The following is a 22,596-nucleotide window of genomic DNA, read 5'->3' on the forward strand; positions in this document are numbered from 1 at the left end:
TTCAATACGTTCAACACAATACCTTGGCAGTCCGTTCTATCTTGAATGTTGATCAGTGAAAGCAAAGGAATCACTCAACCTGCTACTCCTCGTAATTTCCTCTTTGCATTTCAGTGAAATAACAGCATGAGTTTAGCATGCAAGCAATTAAAAATTGGACTCCCACCATGCTTTTTTTTTTTATCTATCTCTATGTATTCCAGACGGAGCGAGCAGTGCACCCAAACAAAGCCTATTCAACAGTCATGTGTCCGAGTCTGATTTGAGCTTGTCTCAAAGCCTGTAGGCATGAAAGAAATGGGCAAATAACTGGGTATTTTAAAAATAATCTTTGTATTTAACGGTTGACTCAAGGCTATAAGCCCTCTGTTGTGGTAGTGTGAAGCAATTAAGCCATCTGGAAAACAGCACACACACACACACACACACACACACACACACACACACACACACACACACACACACACACACACACACACACACACACACACACACACACACACAAAACGCACTCGGCCTGTGCAAACGTGACAGCTTCTGCTAATTAATTATGGTGGACTAGTCGTTTAGGCAGCCCACACACTTGGATCCTGTACAAACACAGGATTTTTCTATGTTTTAGAAATGTTATTTTACCAAGAGGCAACAACAAATCCACATCTGAGTTCACACATAGTCTACTTGCCCTTTGACCTCTGTAATGTTAACAGATCTGTATATGTTGGCCATTGTGTTGATCCTCATTGGGTCTGATTTGTAGCCAGCTTTTGAGCCACAGCCTTCAAAAAACATTGTAAGATGCATATAGGGACAAATAGGGAGGTTTAAAGGAAAATATTCTGTTGTCAAATATCATGAATTTCAGATGCACCCAAGGAGAAAGTAATTTTTTTATTCATGATTGGACATTTCAGAGATACACTTATTCGCTTTCTTGCCGAGAGTTAGATGAGAAGACTGAGACCTCTCTGATGTTTGTACCATAGACTGTATTTAAAGATGGACGACATGACAACTCCCCAAAAGTGAAGCGATAATATCTTGATTTCCTCCTGGTGGCTAGCTGCAGTAGAGGTCATGAAGCCCCTCCATGCTAGTAGATGGAACATAGGCCAACCTAAAAAGTCAAAGTGCATGTCAAAATGTTTTTTCAGCTGGGTGACTCATGCTAACATGCTCTGATTGTGCCCAGCTCGTGATTACTAACTTTTTGAATTTTTTTGGACATACTATACTATGATTTTTTTTTTATTTTTTTCGACATACTATACTTTGACTTTCTTGTTTTTTTCAACATACTATACTATGACGTTTTTTTATTTTTTCGACATATACTATTGATTTTCTTTCGACTTAGCATACTGAGACTTTTTTTCGAAATACTATACTATGACTTTTTATTTTTTACGACATACTATACTATTACTTTTTTTCGACATACTATACTATGACTTTTTACAAAAAAATTTGACATAGTATACTATGGCTTTTTTTCGACATATTATATAATGACTAATTGGTAACTGTTCACAAAACATAATAGACATGATCACTGACTATTTGTGTAACAATTTAGCCACAAATTCACATGCTGACCATATACACGGTTTTGATATACTATGAGCTTTTTTTCGACATACTATACCCTGGCTTTTCAGGACTTTTTTGACAAACAATACTATATGATACAATCAATACAATACAATACAATACAATTTGATACACTTTATTGTCCCTTTGGGGAAATTTGTCTTAGACTCAACTGCTGCACACAAACAGCGGCCTCATCAGCAGCATCAATAAATAAAAACATTAAAAACAAACAACAATCAACATGTAAACAGAGAAACACATACATTGCACATTATGCATATTGCACAAGATCTGCATCAAACAGCATAAATAAGAGAGTAAGATAAGTATACCATGAAGCTATTGCGTAACCCTACAGCCTCAAAAAACATTATTTAAAATTTTGATCGAGGTTGTCACTTTAAAACGGTTCATTTTGAATTGGGGGACATACTATACTATAACTTTTTTTTTACATTTTATATTATGACTTTTTTTTAATTATTTTCGACATACTATACTTTGACTTTTATTCGACATACTATACTATGACTTTTTTTTCCACATAATATACTATGGCATTTTTTTATTAATTCGATATACTCTACTCTGGCTTTTTTTCAACATACTATACTATGACTTTTTTTCAACATACTATATTATGACTTTTTTTATGATGGTGAGTTTGGAGCAGAGGATGTCTGGGATGATGGCGTTGAACGCCAAGCTGAAGTCCACAAACAGGATCCTTGCATATATTCCTATGGAGGCGAGTTGTTGCAGAATGTAGTGCAGTCCACCGACCTGTTTGCCCGGTAGGCAAACTGCAGAGGTTCCAGCAAGGGTCCTGTGATGTCCTTCAGGTGGGCCAACACCAGTCTCTCAAAAAATGTCTTACCACAGACGTCAGGGCAACGGGCCTATAGTCATTTAATCCTGTGATGGGGGTTTTTTGGGGACCGGGATGAGAGTGGAGCATCTGAAGCAGAAGGGGAATTTCTCATTGCTCCAGTGATCTGTTGAAGTGTTTTGTGAAGATGGGGGCCAGCTGGTCAGCCCAGTCTGGGCCTCGTGCTTCCCTTATCTTCAGTCTGTGAAAGAGCCAACACATGTAGGTCTACCTGACACACAGTAGCTACAGTTAGGGTTAGGAAAAGATTACTTTTTTGACTTTTTTTATGACATACTATACTATGACTTTTTATGAATTTTTTTTCGACTTAGTATACTATAACTTTGTGTGACATCTTTATTACATACTATACTATAACTTTTTATGACATTTTTATGACATACTATGACTTTTTATGACATTTTTTATGATGTACTATACTATGGTTTTTATGATATACTATACTATGATTTTTTATGACATTTTTATGATGTCAACATGCACTATCTGCAACCATCTTGGACTCTAACCACTGGCGCACTTTACACTTACTTACACTATACATCCTATATACCACTTTATAGACTGTATACACTATGTTCACCCATTCACTCAGTATCTTTTATATCTCTATTATTGTTTTTATAATTTTTGTATACCTTTACCTCTCCTGTGTTTCACTCTGTTTGCTGATGTTGCTGCTTTGACACCTGAATTTCCCTCCGGGGATTAATAAAGGTTCATCTTATCTTAATTTATCTTATGTACTATACAATGACTTTCATGACATTTTTATGACATACTATACTTTTTATGACATACTATACTATGACTTTTTATGATGTATGTTACATCGACTTTTTATGACATTTTTTATGAGACTATACTATGACATTTATGACTTACTATACTATGACTTTTTTTATGATGTATCAGCGATACAACCGCAAGAAAAAATAAATGAATAGAACAAAAAACAAAACCAATCCAATATACAAGACATTTTGGAGACAATAACATACAAGACATACCGTGTGCTTCTAGCATGGGGAACAACAGGACTCGGCCAGGAGGTGCAGGATGTTGGTGCAGTATAGTACAGCTCAGCCAATGGGGACAGCATCCAGGTTGAGGGACGGGACATGCTCTAGGAAGAAAATGTTACATTAGAAGGAGGTGTTTATTTTTCTCTAATTCCAGTAGCTGTCACTACTTTCTGCTGGTTTCTCCTGGTGGCTGATATTACTAGACTACATGACTTAAGATTTTTTTGCTGTGTATACACAAACACTGACAGTCATGCTTTAACCACCCACAGATACCAACCTAGCACTCTAAATGTGGGTTAGTATGATAATAAACATACACTACTGTAAATACAAAACATTCCAAGAATGTTATGGACACTGTATAGTGTATACTCTGAGGATGTTAGTGAAGATGTTACACCAAACCAAAAATCACATATCTTGGACTCTGGACAACAATGTTCTTGGCATTTACAGTTTGAAGAAGAATGCAGATAACTAAATAAGAGATGCTTAATATATCTCAAATTGTATTATAAAGGTCATTATGTGAGATTGCTTTTCTGTATTTAATTCAGTCTCCATCTTAAGTGATCGTTGTTGGGATGATTACCTCTCAATCAAACAGAAAAGGCAGGACTGTCATGGCTTTTCAATTGCTCCCGGATTGCTTTTCTCTTTTTACAATTGTAGATTATTTAACAAGAGCCAATTACAACCTCAGGCAGCTTCGGCCTCCGTTCGGTTAATATTTAGAAAGGTATGTCTGTGCTTGTTAGTCAGTTTAGATGAAGCTATGGAGCCTGGTACCATGTCTCATTTAGTATTTTTGAGGAAAATGTTTTTCTGTAAACGGCTGAAATGACGAGTGTGGACTACAGAGTTTTATTGAAGCACGCATCAACTTGTTCTCTATTAGCTTAAGCGGCATTTTCAAGAAATAGCTGGAGCCACGCACACACTTCCTGTTAATGGCGTGATCACTTTTGGGTTATAGCAAAAACGGATTTTGCGCCGAATATTCCATTCATACAGTTCAGTGTGAATAATCCAAAGTCTGCACTGCCTGTATCTCACAGAGATTGATTGGCATTGTCTGTTTTCCCTCTGTGTCTGTGTGTATACAAGTTTGTTTGGCAAAGCTTGGAGGACAGCCCATCTCCCTGCTACTGCACACACACACACACAGACAGAGACAGACAGAGAGAGAGAGGGCGAGAGAGAGAGATCCTTGTTACATTCCTCCTCAGGGATTTGCTTCTCCCCAGGGGGGCTGAGGGAACAGACCTGCTGCCCACACTGCTGAATGAAAGAACCGGGAAGAAAAGAGTGAATGAATGGACGGAGTAAATGAGTGAAGGGCAAGAAGTGGGACCCGTTTGACGGGTTTTGTCTCCGCTGGCATCGAGCATGCCTCACTGGCAGGTCCTGGCCGTCGGTGCTACCTGCGTACTGATCTGCTTCCAAACGGGCGTAGCGGCGACGGAGAAGCCGCTTCATGCTGCAGCTTTAGGCCGGAGCCAGTCGCAGCTCCTGCCTGCGCCACTCACTCAGACATGGGGCCGGTGTGCTGCAAGCCGGACAGACTGAAGAAACAACATCTCCAAGGTAACGGGGAACAGATGCTGGAGATTTTTGAACTAGCTCTGTAGAGGCTGAAGTTGGAGATTTGTGAGTAGCTTTGAGACTGATGGAAGCTCAGATATACAACCTCTACTTTATGGCTTTTTTGCATAGTATTAAAAGGCACTGACTCCTAACTAACGATTTTTTGAGATTATTGCACCTTTAAACAAAATCTACTCTTAAAGGATGATTTATTTCCGATGGTTCAGCTAGACACAGACAAACTGCAGACTGACTTTGTGTGCAAAGTTTTGCAGTAACCCCACTTCTGCAAAATGTTTGAATGCGATGAGTGGATGAGTTGTTGCGCAACATATAGAAAAGTGAAGTATTTGGTTGAATAATCTAATAATTCATTTTATTTGCAGTTATCAGAATCAGAAATACTTTATTGAAAAACATGAGGTCAGATCTGAAAAGCGGCCGTCAGACCAGGTGGTGATTTGTCTTTTTGTTGTGGTTTTGTATTCCTGCATTTATTGGGAGGTTATCCATGACTTTCTTTAGTCTGGCCAATATTGTATATGTATTTTGCATTGTTTATAATAGGTATTTTTTATGATTCAATACTCTTTCCCTCCCTCTGTTATGTTTTTTTGCACAGCTTTTAGCACTTTAATCTCGTTACCAACTCTGTCCTGCAAAACTAATCCCATCGAGACAAGGCTGTAATTACATTTTGTTAAGAAAAATGTAAAAGTGATCTGTAAGCTTAAGTATTTAAGTGCTAAAATGGGTTCATACTACTTGGTGAAAACAGTCGTTAAGTGGAGGGTTGAACATGCTGAGCAGAAATGTTGATTTTTATTAACTGCCAACACAAAGTAGCACAAATTCTCTCTCTCTCTCTGTCTCTCTCTCTCTCTCTCTCTAACTCTCTTTCTCTCTCTCTCTCTCATAATACCAATAATAAGCAGCACAGAGGTCGTATGAAGTTAATCCCCAACCAATTCCCAGCGCCCAATCATCAGTCCCATTATTAATAGAGGACGCGGCCTGAGGGGCATAAGACATGCCAACACACCAAACGGTGTATAAACTGCATGACCTTTGCTAGGCCAGGAGAGTGGTTGTATAGTTGCCAATCTGCGCTTTCATAAAGCAACTAAATGCTTAACTGTTGGAAAAAAAACATCTGTCTCTAGCATGTGACTTCAGCAACTTGAGGACTCTCTAAATTAACTTTAAAGGTGCTAAATTTTCATTAATTTAGCAGCAAACAACTACTTGCTATGTAAAGATATAGAGGAGTAATGTCTACCTGAGCAGAGAATGAAGTCACTCTCCCTCTGTGTGTGTTGTTCACCGAGCTTCTCCGTGCTTTGTTAACATAGCCAGGCAGACCGTGCATGCTTTTAGTGCAAGTGAGCGTGCCCCACTAGCTAGCTCACGGCCGCCGCTCTGCACTGCTCTCATACGGTGGTTATAGATGATAACGCTGTCCCGATCTACGGCATCATCACGGAAGATGTTAAGGAACTTGGGACGATATCAAAACTTTGTGGCTGTTGAATACTTTGCTGATTTGAATTTTAGCACTCAAATCAGCTAATTCACAACAGTAAAACATGGGAAATAACCCAGACTGACTTTGTGAGATGCTTAAAGGGATAGTTTGGGTGTTTTGAAGTGGGGTTGTATGAGGTACTTATCCATAGTAGGTGTATTACCTACAGTAGATGACGGTCAGCACGCCACCAGTTTGGAGAAGCAGACATGCGCACCGGCACCGGAGCAAAGCAATACAGTGCTGTGGATGGGGATGTCAGAAAAACATATTTTAGCCTTAAAGAAAGGCTCACCTAAAACAATTGATATCCGTTTAAGTGTACGCTATATTTAGAATATTTCCCGTCACCAAACTGAACTGAAAAGGAAAAGTATCTATTCTGTTTTTGTCATCTGAGCCTGCTGGCTTTGGAGAGAGCATTGGTAAGTTTCACTTTCAGTTCAGTTCCCCGTCGGAAAGGAGAAGGAAAGGGCTGTCTGACGGCAAGATAAAGGGGTGAAAATATTCTAAATATAGCGTACACTTAAACTTCATGTAGATGAGCTTTTCTTTTAGATGGCTAAAATACATTTTTCTGCCGTCCCTGTCCACAGCACTGTATTGCTTTGCTCCGATGTCGGTGCTCCTGTCCGTTTCTCCAAGTTGGGGGCACGCCGACCGTTGTCTATTGTAGGTAATACACCTACTGTGGATAAGTACCTCATACAACCCCACTTCAAAACACTCAAACTATCCCTTTAAGAACTGAGGGCCACTGAAGATGATCCAACATGTTCAAAGTTCACCTGACTCTTCTAATGCTGAGTACAGGCTTCCCTCTATCAACATCGACAGTTAAACATCAGAGAGGATTTCAGCACCGCAAGAATGACCCGTTTCTTTTTGTCCTGCCGTCTTCCCCGTCCTCATCTCCCGTTCAACAGCGTCTGCGAGCAGTCTGACATTTAAGAACGGAAGCTATAATAGCTTCCGTTCTTAAATGTCAGACACTCAAAAGGCATAAGGTGCACGCACGCACACACACACACACGCACACGCACGCACACACGCTGTAAACATTCGACTGTCTCGCGGGCTCAAATGTCAACGTCTGTCTGATGATCGCCACGCGGAACTCAAATTGATCCTGAGACTTTGAGGGGAAAACTGAGTTTAACGTGCGCCTGCAGTCGGTGTTATCTTAATTGGCTCCCAAAAGGGATCTTTGTACTCCTCATCCATCCAGTCTTTCCAATACGTTTGGTGTCTGTCGGCTATGCTGAGATTGATTTTAAGTGGCTCTGCGTGTGTGTGTGTGTGTGTGTGTGTGTGTGTGTGCGTGCGTGCTCGCGAGCGAGCCCAGGCTCCTTAATATCTGAGTGTCCTCTCTGTATACTTTTAATCACCCTTTTTAATTGGCCTCTTTTTCCTGAGGACAAATTGGAGCTCTCATTTAGATGATATTGCGCACATTCATACACACACTACGCATTAATTAAGGCAAAATATATCAAATAATGCCAAATTATTGCTCAGTTCACTATTTCTGCGACACTGGAGCACATCTGAAGACAGACCACAGTGTTGTTCATCACGACAGTGTGAGTTTGCAAAGCTGGGTGACAATGGCTCTTAGCTTTATGGCACCACTGTTTATATTTGGATTCCCTCCTCACAGCTAAATGACTGTGACTGTGGCAACAACACCATCCAACACTAATGGCCCAGACAAACGGGAAACAGATGACATATTCTCCAGGCTATTTAGATGTATAGCAGCAGAAAACAGGTGGTGGAGATCAAGATAATAAGAGATATATTTGCGGTCTATGGTGTTTTTTATGATAATGTTTCAGACTATTTTGTTTGATGTGTTGCTCTGCATGCCTCACTAATGTTTATGAGGTCAAACAAAATGTAAAAAATGAGGCTCATTGTACTTGTGCACTCACTAAAAGCTGCTCCTGCTAAAAGCCTTAAATGAAATGGGGCCATAGTTACAGGACAGGAGGGGGAGAGTCCAGATACAGAGGATACGTAACAGGACAGTTTTGCCATCTAGTGGTGGGAAACCTTTATCACAAATTAGGTTTTAATCTGATGTCAAACCCCCATTTGATTTTTGTTTTATTTAAAGCAACTCTTATATAGTCATCAAAAGCAATTTTCCCGCGTTACTTCAACAACATTGTTGGACTAACTTCAGACATTAATTTGAACAGTGTGGGGCTGCTATCCTGTTTGATGATGATGCAAGATTCACAACTTTTGCCAAAAAAACGGTTGCCAAAATGAATGTTAGGTTAACCACCATTAAGCAAAGTAGCAAACTGCATTAAAAACATAAGCACTGATTAACAACACAGCTCGACACCTCCTGACCCTTTGGCGATCTTTGCCAAATTGCCAGCAAAAAAACAAAAAAAAAACTCACACACTTGCAATGAACATAAACACACATACAGAGCAGTCTTACCTAAAATTGTTTTCTCACCTCCCTCTACACAAAAGCATCCATACACACTAAAATATATTGCTTATAATTTCCTCATGACAGGCCAGGGATGTTGTCTTTGGTTTCTTGGTTCTGAGTATATTTTTCATATTGGATGCTCACAGACTGAGTGACTGAGTACGGCATTTAAAGAGGACCTATTATGCTTATTTTCAGCTGCCTACTTGTATTTGGGGTTTCTACTAGAACATGTTTACAGGATCTAATGTTCAAAAAACTTTATTATTTTAAACACTTTATTGTACCAGCTGTGCTACAGCACCTCGTTTCACCCTCTGTCTGAAACACTCTGTTTCAGCTTCTCCACTTCCCAATAAGCCCAGTCTGCTCTGATTGGTCAGCTGGCCCACTCTGTTGTGATTGGTCAACTGAACCAAACTCTTCGGACTCCGCTCCAGCTCCGCTCTAACTAACTTTGTTTGAGGGCGTATCAAACTAGCTGCTAGGCAGGTATTATGAAAATGTGTTACTTGATGACATCGCCACGTTACGGAAGAAAAGGCGGGACTTCAAGCAAAGCTTTTCAGGAGCAGTGATTCTGTGGGGACAGTAACTCTCTTTGGTGTGGACTTTGGGCTTTTGTAACTTTGCAGACCTTTCACATGCACAGAAAACTATATAACACACTAAAGGAAAGGGAAAAAGAAACTCGCAGGATTACAGTTTATGCACAAATCGAACTTCAGCCAGCTGATTCATTCTCCCCTCTGGGCTGCCTTTTTATAGGGTGTTTTATTCTTCTACTGTCTTTTCTTGGAAAATACCTTCTGGCTCATGGTCCGCGCACACCAGCCTGGACAGCCCAGTTCAATATCTGCCTGCTGGCTCAAACACAAAGTTGACACAAATTAAGTGCCTGCACAAACACAAATTATCTTCCACAGTGGAAACCTGCTAGAGGGTGCAAACACACACCGCCCTTCCACATAATGTACAGAAAAACCACACTATGTCTACTTATCAAGCAGTGGGTTAGTTCTATGATAAATGTCGGTGTTCTTCCAAATAAATATTTGCAGTCTCTGGTGTACTCACCTCTACTTTTTTGTCTCCTCCCTCCTCCCTCTTTTGTCCTTCCAGGTGGAACAGGAGAGAAGGACCGGGCGCCGATCAGCCATGAGTCCTTCCTGCTCATGGCGAACTCCCAGACAGACATGGACGACTGGGTCAAGGCCATACGGCGGGTCATCTGGGCGCCGTTTGGAGGAGGTGAGGCCAAAGCTTTGAACTGAAACACGAGAATCACTTTTAAAAACATGGCCAGGTTTTCATCCCTGAGGCTGTCTGACCTCATAAGAAGGGGTGACAATTAAAACTCAAGGCTGTCCTAATGCAAAATGGGGGGCTGCAGGAAGCCGAAATTAACAATCTTGTCCATGTTTTGGTCCAGTAAGGACAGATTATCGCTTATTCAAATCTCTTATATAACCAATAATCATTGGAAGAAGCACCATCCGAAGCCAGGAAGTCTTCATTTCCTTTCTGCCCTGTAGGCTCCAGCGATCTCAGTGTGTCCATATTATACTCTATGAGTTATGAGCCCAGTCATGCAAAGTATCACCTACCCCTACTGTGTCTCATTTCTTTAGCCTGCAGTTAATTCTCACCCTGAAGTCTCTATTTCCTGCTGTCCAACTCCTGTACCTGACTGGGGAAATGTGATCAGAGCAATTCAAAACCAGAGGACATAGTGCTTTTATTGGGTGCTCTTTGGTTTGAGCTTGTTGAGTAATAAACTACAAGGACCAGCAGAGCATAAATACACTGGATGCAGTTTAGCCTGTCAATTTTAATCCAGTCAAGATGAGTTTATTGGACTCCTACAAAGTCTATTTTCCCTCTCCATGCAGCAGTGAGCCTGTGGTTAATTCTCACCCTGTCTGCTCTGGTCTGCCTGTCTAACTAGTGTACTTGACGGGAGGCCAGAAATATAAGCAGGCCTGTCTGGGTGTGAACTGGGACATAAAGAGCAGCTGAACAGCACGGTGTTGGGTTACAAAGGAGCGGTATATTAATAGGGGGATAAATGTAGAATAACACACCAGTGATGTACATTAGGGGTTTGACATCACCGGTCTCATTTGAAACGTTACATGTTAAGGTTTGAGCTCTGTTGGCAGAGGGGGGAGCTACAAACTAACGATGATTTTGTATTTCATCGTTAGTTTTGATCAATAACTGTATTAAATTCTGCCAATTTCAAGATTTATTAGGCCAAAGTGATGTCTGATAATTAAAAAAAACATAAAAAAGGCTGTAAATTATCATGTTTGAGAAGGTGTAAACTAAAAATATTGGGTATTTTTACTTGAAATTAGCACTTACAAAAGAATATTTATATATTTTTTGTATTAACACTGAGTCAAATGACTCATGTTTTACTACTGAACCCAAGAATACTCATCCAACCATGTGGACCTACCTAGCTTTTTAGCATCCTTTAACTGTTTTAGTATTACGGCACATTTACTGTATGGTTAGCCGTAGCCCCAGTTTGTGCCTCTCATGTATTACCATTACATTCACAGACCTAAGCATCAAAAGAAGTAAATACCCAGCCAACTTTCAAAAACCTAGAAGGTCATTTAACAACACTCTGAAGACATTTCCTGAATTTTCAAAGATTCCTATAATCATTTGGATGAAAAAATATTTGGCCTGATACACAATAAAATATGATTTTTAATCTGTTTCGAAAGTTGGGACTCTGTGTTTCCTAATCCAAACAATGATGGTAGCCAGAAACACCCGATAAGACTGTTATCAGGCCATTCAATTTGTGTTATTGCTCGCTATGAGCATCATGGAGGTGTGGACCAAAATTAAAATGTAATATGTGAATTTACATCCCTTTTTAGTATATATATATATATATATATATATTTACAGAAACGTGTTTCATACACACATAGATTTTTCTTGTGTCATACAAAATGATGTAAGAGAAGAAATTATATATTTTTTCAAATATCATCTGGTATTCATTTTTTTTTAGAATAATGGATGATGACTCGAATGTAATGGTCAAATTCATGACAAGTACAAACTGGAGCTGTATAGTCAATCTTTCATCAGGGCTGTGTGTCTGTTAGCTTCTTCTGCCCCCTGGTGGTCAAAATGTGGTTGATGCAGCTTTAAGTTTGTAAATACTGATGGTGTTAATATCACGCTAGGCTGCTGGTTTTGAACCGGGGTTTGATTAAAAAAAAAACTGCAAATAGATTGCGGTGAGTTAATAATCATTTCTGGTCCAGTTGTTGCACATATGGAGGGGGGGGGGGTGTTGGGACAAGGCTGTGTGGGACCCCTAGATCCTCTAGCTACACCCCTGTTCACAGATGGAATACATTTTTATCTCAGAGGGGGGAGACATGTCAGAATCCGCAGCATTCATATAATATACAGTTGAGTATCCGCTGGGTTACCTCATGCTGGCTGGCTTATATTTCCAGCCTCCCTCTCACATTCACAGGGTAGGGGTGTCTGTCTCTCGGCTCTCGGTCCAGAATAGACGTGTCGCCAGCTTATAGACCCGTCGTTAACAACAGCAGCACCACGGTCACAGCACACTGACCCCCCCCAGTCAGCTGCCGCTCCTCCAGAACTCCTCCGTCATTTTCTTCAACTGCAGCTCATTTCCGCTGTTAAGGAGTTTGTAAATGAGGGATTAATCCACCAGTGGAGTCAAATGCCTGAACCGGAATGGATCAACTTGGTGAAATGTGGGTTTGGGATGTATGAGAAAGGAGCTGTGCTGCTGTGCAGCTCCTGTTCGGTGAATCACTACGATTACTGGGAGCCATCAGCCAGCTGCGACTGCTGCAGCCTATCGACAGGTAACAATTAACAGTTATCAATTAGCCAATTAAACACGACTAGCCGTTAAGTGGTGCCGCCGTTTAGCTACGAGGTCATTCTACAACACTTTTAACGACTTTTCTTTCTGTTTTCAAAATTCAAAGATTCCTAAAAAGAGTTTTTCCTCACCAACTGAGGGTTATAGAGATTTAACATAAAGATCTTCATAGATTGGGTCTCTGAAGCACTAAATGTAGTGATGTAAAAACAGGCAGCAATAGGCAACAATGTACAGTGTCGTATAGGCTTTGTTCCAGCTTTCAGACACAGTTAAATTCAAGATTCAAGTTGATATAAAGTATTCAAATGTAATGTCTACTATGATGATTGCACTCCTTGCTTATGGACGTTTTTGGCCTCTTTTTTTCAAAAGGCATTGCATTTTGGGATTGGCATTTCTTTGTGCAAAATCAACTCGTCAAATATCGCCGATTGGGCAGCGCCATTCGGCGTCGAAAAACCGACGCACGGAGGCACCGTTTAGCGACAGTATGTGACGAACCGTGTTCGGTAGATGGGTCAAACAAACAGGATTTTCAACCAGGAGACGGTTGTTTGTGTCCCATGTGAAACTAAAACTAACTGACTTATTTTGTTAGTCATGTGACTCGTTAGTATCGTCAGTCTAGTGAGTCGTCGGTCAGTGAGGTTAACATCAACCACGACCGTTTCCTGACCTCAACTAAGTGGTTGTGCTGCCTAAACCTAACTTCCTGTGAAGTTTATTTTGAAAGGACACTATGCATGCAACAAGCGTATATTGACGCACAGTCCCTGGTCCGTCCAAAAGTAACGCCCCGTGTGTCGGCTTCCAATGCAGAGGGGCATTTGGCAAAACCTCCATACTTGCTATTATTGTGATCTTGTAATGTACATCTAACAGGTGAAGATGCATTTGGCTTCCATGTCTCGGCAATATAATTTTACATGGTGTGCAATATACTGTACGTTACATTTTATACATATACAATAGGTCTAAAATATAATGTATTTGTTCCAAACTTCCTAACAGCCCAGTATAACCCCTGTGCCATCAGTGGATGAATGAATGAACAATCTGGTGGACCTGAAGTACAAACGAGTTGTTTCCTCTTCCATCTCTGTCCCCAGGGATATTTGGTCAGCGTCTGGAGGACACGGTTCAGTACGAGAAGAAGTTTGGCCCCCGGCTGGCCCCCCTGCTGGTGGAGCAGTGCGTGGACTTCATCAGGGAGAGGGGTTTGGACGAGGAGGGTCTCTTCAGGATGCCGGGGCAGGCCAACCTGGTCAAAGAGCTGCAGGAGGCCTTCGACTGCGGCGACAAGCCTCTCTTTGACAGGTAGACAAGAGGGGAGCGTTACGAGAGCGCACCAGCTGTTTGACAAGTAAATGATGGAACATCCGGTTGACACATTTTTCTTTCTGCACTCCCTCGCAGTAACACAGACGTCCACACGGTGGCATCCTTGCTGAAGTTGTACCTGCGAGAGCTGCCAGAACCAGTCATTCCCTTCTCCAAATATGAAGACTTTCTGACCTGTGCACAGCTTTTGGCCAAAGATGAGGAGGAGGTATGTGCAGTGTACCCTGTGTGTTTATATATCTATGTATGTATGAACTGTATGTGTCTAACAGCTGTTCAATCTTTTATCAGGGGGTCCAGGAGCTTGGAAGACAAGTTAACACTCTACCTCTACCCAACTACAATCTCCTCACGTACATATGCAAGTAAGTATTTTTATCTCATGTCATCGGTTTTCAAGAACGATGTCTGTTTCTACTTTTAACGTTGTTATTTCCTCTTTAGATTCCTTGATGAGGTCCAGTCACACTCCATTGAGAACAAGATGAGCGTCCAGAACCTCGCCACAGTATTCGGACCAAATATCCTTCGACCCAAGATGGAGGACCCGCTCACTATCATGGAAGGTACGGCCGATGTTCACTGACCGAATGACAGAATTCAATGGTAAAAGTCACTGCAAACTAACTGGAAAGTGTATTAAAAATACCATCACAATGTTACTTTAACATCACATGATGCCTTGTAGTATTAGCAAAACAATATTAAAGGCATAGTTCGGGTGTTTTGAAGTGGGGTTGTATGAGGTACTTGTCCATAGTCAGTTATTTCCTACAGTAGATGACGGTCGGCAAGCCCCCAATTTAGAGAAGCAGACAGGAGGTACCGCACGGAAGCAAAGCAACGTACTGCTGTGGACGGGGGCAGCGGCAAAACATATTTCAGACACCTAAAAGAAAGACCCACTTAAATAAATCAAAATCAGTGTACGCTATACTTAGAACATTTTTTCCACTTTACCTTGCTGTGAGACAGCCCTTTCCAACGGGGAGCTGAAGTCGTTGCATTCATCTGTGCTCTCGCCAAAGCCACCAGACTCCATTGAAAAAAAAACGCAATTTTACCTCGTAAAACATGGGGGTTGTTGGTCTACAGCAGCCTCAAATGGTTAGTTAGTTTGTACCATTATGTGACTTTGGTGAATCCAAACTAACCAAAGTCACACAATAGCACAAACTAACCGAGACAGCGACTCGTGTTCTGCAAGGTAAAATTATTGTTTTTTCAATGGAGTCTGGTTGCTTTGGCGAGAGCAAAGATAAAGGTATCAGTTCCCGGTCGGAAACATAGACTGTAGATGTCTTACGGCAAGGTAAACTAGCGATAATACTCTAAGTATAGCATACACTTAAATTGATATTGATTTTTTTTTCCTGGCTAAAGTACATTGTGCTGCCGGCCCCGTCCACAGCAGTATATTGCTTTGATTCCGTGCGGTAACTCCTGTCTGTTTCTCCAAACTGGGGGCGTGCCGACCGCCATCTACTGTAGGTAATACACTAACTATGGATAAGTACCTCATACAACCCCACTTCAAAACACCCAAAATATCCCTTTAAACTTGTGGTATGCACAGGATAAAAACTGAAATAATGCCTCTGTACATTTTAATTCAATTGAATTTATTGTTATATGATGTCAAATCATAACAGAATTTATCTCAAGACACTTTTAATACAGAGCCAGTCTACTGTAATTTATGATATCCTGTCTGACTGTGATCCATAGGCACCTCTCTGGTCCAGCACCTGATGACAATCCTCATCAGGGAACACGACCGTTTCTACTCGGGGAGGGACCAGGAGGGATCTGCCGTACCCCAAACAGAGCTCCCTGTCCAGGGGCACCAGCTCCAGCATCGCAGCCTTGGAGCCTGGATCTCAGAGGAAGACCTCCAGAGCTGCCCGGTGTCCAACCCCGACCAGGAACTGCACAGCAGCGCCTCGTCTCTGGATGCCAAACTGTGTGGGGCCGTCACTCCCACCCAGATCCCGAACCTGAACCCTGGACCAAAACTGGGGTCTCCATCGGGGAAAGGAGAGACGGTGGTCAGCCCGAGTAAACAATCCAAGACCATACCTTCCTGGAAGTACTCTTTCAAAAGCTCCTCTGCACCTCGTTCCCAGCCGCAAGGCAAGCAAAGCAGCAGCGGCAGCTCTGTGGCTGATAACACTAGTGTATCTTCTGGTGGAGGAAGTGGAGGTGGAGGTGGAGGTAACTGGCTCATGAACGGTTTGTCCTCCTTGAGGGGACACCGGCGCACGTCTTCAGGCGAGCGGTCCGCCCGCGATCGGGACTCCACGGGCTCCTCGCAGAGACTGTCCACCTACGACAATGTCACCTCTTCCTCCAGCATGGGGAGCGTTCCGAGTGTCTCCAGCACACCTTGGTCCACTTCCTCCTGCGAGATCTCTGTCCCCGACTCGGCCAGTGAGCCCTCACCGAACCAGAACTGCGGTGAAAGTGGGGAAAAAGGGGAGTGGATGGAGAGCCAGAGGGAGACCGACGGAGGAAGAGATGGAGGGATGACGACAGACCCCCCGAGCTCTGAGCAGGACAGCTGTGAGGCCATGGAGCTGTGCAGCAGCAGCGCAGCCTGCAGCGAGAACGGAAACATGGCCGTGGCGGCCGGCATGCCGTCTATTATCATGACCGAGGACGGAGACGGAACAAATGTAACACTGAGCAGTCTGGTGGAAGGACTGAAGGACGAGTTGAGGAATCAGAAGACGACGTACGAGGCCAGGATCCAAAAGTAGGTCTGGTTTCTTCTGGGGGTTCCTAACGTCGTCATATGTGTGTCGATTTTCTTATGGTGCTCATTTCTCGGGTAAATATTAGAGCAAAAGTGTTTGAAACCTACCTGCTCGGTAACACTTTATAATAAGCACCATTTATAAATGGTTAATTGATAGTTAATTAAACCCAGTTAAGTTATATTGAACATCACTTATAAATGGTACAGTAGCCGTGAACATAGGAACAGTACATCGAGAGCCTTTCGTGTTTTTATGTTACCTGAATGCCACCGTAGTTCTCTGACACGCTCGTGAACCGCAGTAACGTGAGCCACTGAGTGAAAACCATGGTAATGCAGTTCACCTCGCTCAGAGGCCATCCTCACCATAATAACACTACTTTAGGAGCAACGCAAGTCAGACAGCGGCTGGCGTTGTCACGGTTTTACACTTGGCGGCTCACGTTACTGCGGTCTTGGAAATCTGCAACCACATCACTAGATGCTACCAAATCCTACACACTGTCCCTTTAAGGTAGAAAGTTGTTCAAATGAAAATTGTACAAAGACACTTTTGACATTATTGATGTAGTCTTTCAATGTTGTGAGCTTCCCAAAATTCCATTCAGATATCTCCAAAGCAGGACAAACCACCTTTAAACTCAACCTTTAACAAGGTTGCATTTCTATGTAAAAAAAAAAAACTTGCCTAGTGCAGCTTTAACTTTTGTCCTAATACCACCAAAGCATTTGTTAATGTAGCCAAACAGTAAATGTGAATGACCTCTGCTTCCTGTCTGTGATGTGCTGCGTCCTCTCAGACTGGAGGAGTCCAGCGCCGCTCTGTGTGCGCACATGGAGCGTCTGGAACAAGAGATGGAGCAGGAGAGGAAGAAGCAACGCATGCTGGAGATCAAACTGCGGAACTCGGAGCGGGCGCGGGAGGACGCGGAGAACCGCAACCGGCTTCTGGAGAAGGAGATGGAGGATTTCTTCTCCACGCTGGGAGATCTGGCCCTGGGTGCGAGGACTAGTGACATTTAATGCGACGTCCGTCTGTGGCCAAAACTGTCAGGGTTTGTATTTCGGGGGGGGGGTTGGTTGTCTCCCAAGGGCTCACGTCCTCGTCAGCGTATCAGGGCGTTCCTTCAAAAGAAAAAGAAAATAAAGGGAACTGGCCATATTTGTGTACATTCAGGACAAAGGGAGCTGAAATATGGAGTTGACAGGAAATTCTGAAGGGTGCAAATATGAAATTGGGACTAACTGTGTGTTCTTGTCAGAATCATTTCCATCGAGCAGTTTTGAGTTTCTCACGCATGCTTGAAATGGAAGGTTAAGATAAGAAGACGGCTCTCTTGTGTGATTACACTCCTTGATGAGTCCAGGGTTTGTCTTGTGAAGGCAGTATTTTAACAGTTCAGGTGTGAACATTATGTAATATCTCTGACATTCTCTAAACTGGAGAGCACTGACTTCTTCAACCACTACTTTACAAGGACGTTACATGAATGGATTTCATGCTTAAACTGTATGACTCTTTAGAGACATTAATGTTGAATGCTGACTGATATTTATCTTTATGTAATAGTGCTACATTTTGGGAAATAGCTACACTAATTTGCCTTCTTGCTGAGAGTTTTATGAGAGGTTTGATACCACTCATGTCTGTAGGATGTACACGAATCTTGTTAAGTAAACAAGTCGATATTGTCGTTGGCGTCTCCCTACAATACGCACGCTGTCCTAAGAAGTGCACAATTTTCAACTCTAGGACCTGTGCAGTTCTCAGCTGCCTAACATGGTCAAACAAGTAACGTCAGCTAGGTTAACACTGCTTAGCTAACAACGTTAGAAACTGTCTAGGGGCTACGATGATGAACTCAACGACCTGTGGTGTTCTATAACGTTAGTTGCTCCAACTAGGGCAACATAATGACCACAAAGTAAACATCATTAATCGGTCGGCATCACAAACAGAACATGTACTAAGTGTCTGCTAACTGTGTTAGCCTAGCGCTGCTAAAAAGAAAAAAAAAAAAGTTTTTACACTTTTTTTTTGTAAGAATTAAACAAACAACATATAACATGTTAATTAGTTAGCTTTAGAGGTGTGGGTTAGCAGATTTTTTTAAAACTTTGGCCAGCGCTAGGCTAGGTCTTTCCCCCTGTTTTATGTCTCTGTTAGCTAAACGGCTGCAGCTTCATATATAGACGAATCTGGCGACCGCTTTGGTGGCAAGTTGTAGTGACTCCATTGTCTGCTAACATTAACTGGTGACACTCAGCCAAATGCATCGTGGTCCTCGTAAAAAGCCTTCAATTTGATTTTTATCAATTTGAAATACATACTCATCTGTGTTTATTATCTACGGCAACTATTTACGTATGCAACCACGGACGTTTTCGGCCAAAAGTCACCAGTTAGTACTGTTAGCAGACGGTACAGTCACTACAATTTGCCATGGCAGTAATGGCGACGGCGCTAGTCGCCGGAACACACAAAGCGTTCCCCAAAGTTTTCAATCAAATTTGCAAAACAATACCTCTAAAGCTAACTAATTATTAGTTAACTAATAACTAGTTATATCTTGTTTGTTTAATTGCTACAAAAAACAAAGTGTAAAAACTATTTTTTTTTTCCTGTTTAGAAACGCTAGGCTAACTCTAACCACTGTTATGAACCTTTATGTTAAGCTAGGCTAACCAGCTGCTTGCCGTAGCTTTATATTTATCCTACAGACAATAGAGAGTGGTGCCAATCCTCTCAGCGAGAATGGGAATAAATATATTTCCTAAAATATCAAGCTATTTCTTTAATTGTAGGGTCAGTTCAACCAAATTAAAAAACAAGATTTTCTCACTTGCCTGTAGTGGTAGCTAGCTATGCTAATTGCTTTGTTTTTGGCTTTGAATTTAAAGTTCTGTGAAATATCCCAAGTAACCGGTTTAGTTTTCCTGTAAAGAGATGTTGCTGAATTGGAATTTATTTAAATGTCACTTATTACTCACAAATGTTATTTAAAATCATTGAAAATACAGCCTAAATTATTTGAATGGCTAAACACCACTAGGGGGTAATTGAGTAAATACGTTTTTTGTAATCTGAGTGAACTGACCGTTAATCTGTACCGTGGTAGCGTTAGCAGAAGTTCCTCCACTTGCATTTATCCTCCGGTCCTGTATTTGTGCTGCAGACGTTGTGTTTCTGGATGTTTCACTGTAGAAATCGTAACACAAAAGCAGATTTAGTAAAACTAGACTTTCCAAACGATTCCTTTTGGGAGCAAAACTGAAGCAGTAATAGGTGGCGCCTCTGCAATAGCTGCCTCCGTACCTTGTTTTTCCTCAGGCCCTTCCAGTGCCTCGACACCTCCGTCACCATCTGCATGGTTTCCATGTCCATTTGATGGCAACGCCTCAGTCTTTCGGTTCACGCCGATCCTCGCAGATGTCACCATACCTTTAATGTACAGATAACACAACAGGGAACAATTATTCAAGCATTTTCAACGCAGCTCATGCTGCCTAGGGACACGTGGCTCAGTAGGTGAAGGCCATTCACACAGTAGTACACAGTTAACAAACCAAAGCCGGACCGCCTCAGCTGTTCGCTCACTAAAAAGATCAGAACGGCCTGCCTGGAAGCCATGTTGATTTTGGCACATGAAGCTGAACACTGCCCTCAAAGAAACAATGGAATTTCCTGGTTGTGCCTTCAGGGAAGTGTTTTTAAATAGGAAAAAATGTAGTGTTGCTTGCTTGTCCAGAGATGTAGTGCATATATTCGCCCCATAGTACACACAGTGGCTGCATTGTTTTTTTGTTTTTTAAATATGGCAACAAACTGCTGAAGATGAGTAACTTGATCTCCCTAGAAGGTGCCAATTCTTGTGAAAGTGAATTGTGAATTGAATGGAAGTTTTGAATTAAGAATGTATCCTCGTAGTGAATGTAATGTGTTGTCGATGAAACCAGCCCGATGAAAAAAAAAAATGTACCAGAAGAGTACCAGAGGGGGAAAAGAATTGTAATCACTGAAGATGATCAGTTCTTCAACCCCCATCCCTGACTCCCAAGCGTCTTAATTTGACATGTGATGTATTATGGGATGCATCACACATCAGGTAGCTGTGATGTGCGTCCACTTATCTATACATTACATTTCCAAAATGAAGAGTTGCATGTGGTTACATTGTTGAAAATGTTTTTTTAGCATCTTATCACCAATCAGAAGAATGTCCAGGAGTGATGCTTAATTCTTAAAAGGGCCAGTCAAACGGTATAATTACAAGTGAAAGTGTGCTTTTGGTTAGACAATGTGACTGTATTTTTCCTTCTTTTTTTATATTTTATAAAGAAACATAAAGCCAATGTTATTACCCTCTATATAATTGCACAGGTTTACAAGGTAATTGTCCTCCAGTTCACAATACGATGATCTAAATCTATTGCAGGTACTTTGATTCCAACAGGGGCATTTATTTCCCTTTATGTATGTCTCATGACAAAGGCTAAATGTTTCTTACTGCTCTGCTGATTATCTATGGTGCTTATTTATTATGGATTTCCACTATTGTAATGAATGGACATGTATGGGAATAAAGGTGAAAAAAAGAGAGAGTTGTTTTAAATAGATATCAGTGAACTGTGACATGAACGTAAAAAGGACAAAGAGACATTAACTCCTTGCTTAAAGACTGACTGACAAGACCTATTGCCCAAATACTGGACACTACCAGTACAGCTGTAGCAACTCATAATGCAATAACTGCACATAATATAATAAAAGCTCATAATATAAGTAGGGCTGTCAATTTATTAAAATATTTAATCGTGATTAATTGTGTGATTGTCCATAGTTAATCACAATTAATAGCAAATTAATTGCACTTTTTATCTGTTAAAAATGTACCGTAAGGGGAGATTTGTCAAGTATTTAATACTCTTATCAACATTGGAGTGGGAAAATATACTTGCTTTATGTAAATATATGTATATATTTATTATTATTTAAATAAATTAACAACCTAAAACAATGACAAATATTGTCCAGAAACCCTCACAGGTACTGCATTTAGCATAAAACAATATGCTCAAATCATAACATGGCAAACTGCAGCCCAACAGGCAACAACAGCTGTCAGTGTGTCAGTGTGCTGACTTGACTATGACTTGCCCCAAACTGCATGTGATTATCATAAAGTGGGCATGTGTGTAAAGGGGAGACTTGTGGGTACCCATAGAACCCAATTTCAACCCTTTGAAAATGGCCATGTCAGTTTTTCCTCGCCGAAATTTAGCGCAAGTTTGGAGCGTTATTTATCCTCCTTCGCGACAAGCTAGTATGACATGGTTGTTAAGGGTTTCTTTAGGTTTTTAGTTTCATGTGATAGTATCTTCACTCTAGCTTTAAAACTGAGCCCGCTACAATCTCCAAAAAATCATTTGCGTTAAAGCGTTAAAGAAAATAGTGGTGTTAAAACAAATTTGCGTCATCGTGTTAACTTTGGCAGCCCTAGTAATAAGTTATTACA

The 22,596-nt window shown here is 41.4% G+C and overlaps 1 protein-coding gene across 6 annotated transcripts in view; it reads left to right on the forward strand.

Annotated features, from left to right (window-relative positions):
• si:dkey-191m6.4 (rho GTPase-activating protein 22) overlaps window positions 1–19,765 on the forward strand; it is a 57,016-nt gene extending 37,251 nt beyond the window's left edge. For 4 of the 6 annotated variants that reach the window (XM_037755970.1, XM_037755969.1, XM_037755973.1 and 1 more), the window contains 7 exons: window positions 10,203–10,331; window positions 14,091–14,298; window positions 14,398–14,530; window positions 14,614–14,687; window positions 14,767–14,888; window positions 16,051–17,077; window positions 17,881–19,765. In XM_037755970.1, the coding sequence (XP_037611898.1) occupies window positions 10,203–10,331; window positions 14,091–14,298; window positions 14,398–14,530; window positions 14,614–14,687; window positions 14,767–14,888; window positions 16,051–17,077; window positions 17,881–18,103 (1,916 nt within the window). In that variant the 3' untranslated portion in view covers window positions 18,104–19,765. Of the gene's footprint in view, window positions 1–4,730; window positions 5,101–10,202; window positions 10,332–12,685; window positions 12,959–14,090; window positions 14,299–14,397; window positions 14,531–14,613; window positions 14,688–14,766; window positions 14,889–16,050; window positions 17,078–17,880 lie in introns of those variants that run through there. The other 2 variants (XM_037755974.1, XM_037755975.1) reach the window with 2 other exon arrangements.
• Window positions 19,766–22,596: the final 2,831 nt, after the last annotated feature.

Source organism: Sebastes umbrosus, chromosome 20, assembly GCF_015220745.1.
Source record: "Sebastes umbrosus isolate fSebUmb1 chromosome 20, fSebUmb1.pri, whole genome shotgun sequence".
In the NCBI taxonomy this organism is placed as follows: domain Eukaryota; kingdom Metazoa; phylum Chordata; class Actinopteri; order Perciformes; family Sebastidae; genus Sebastes; species Sebastes umbrosus.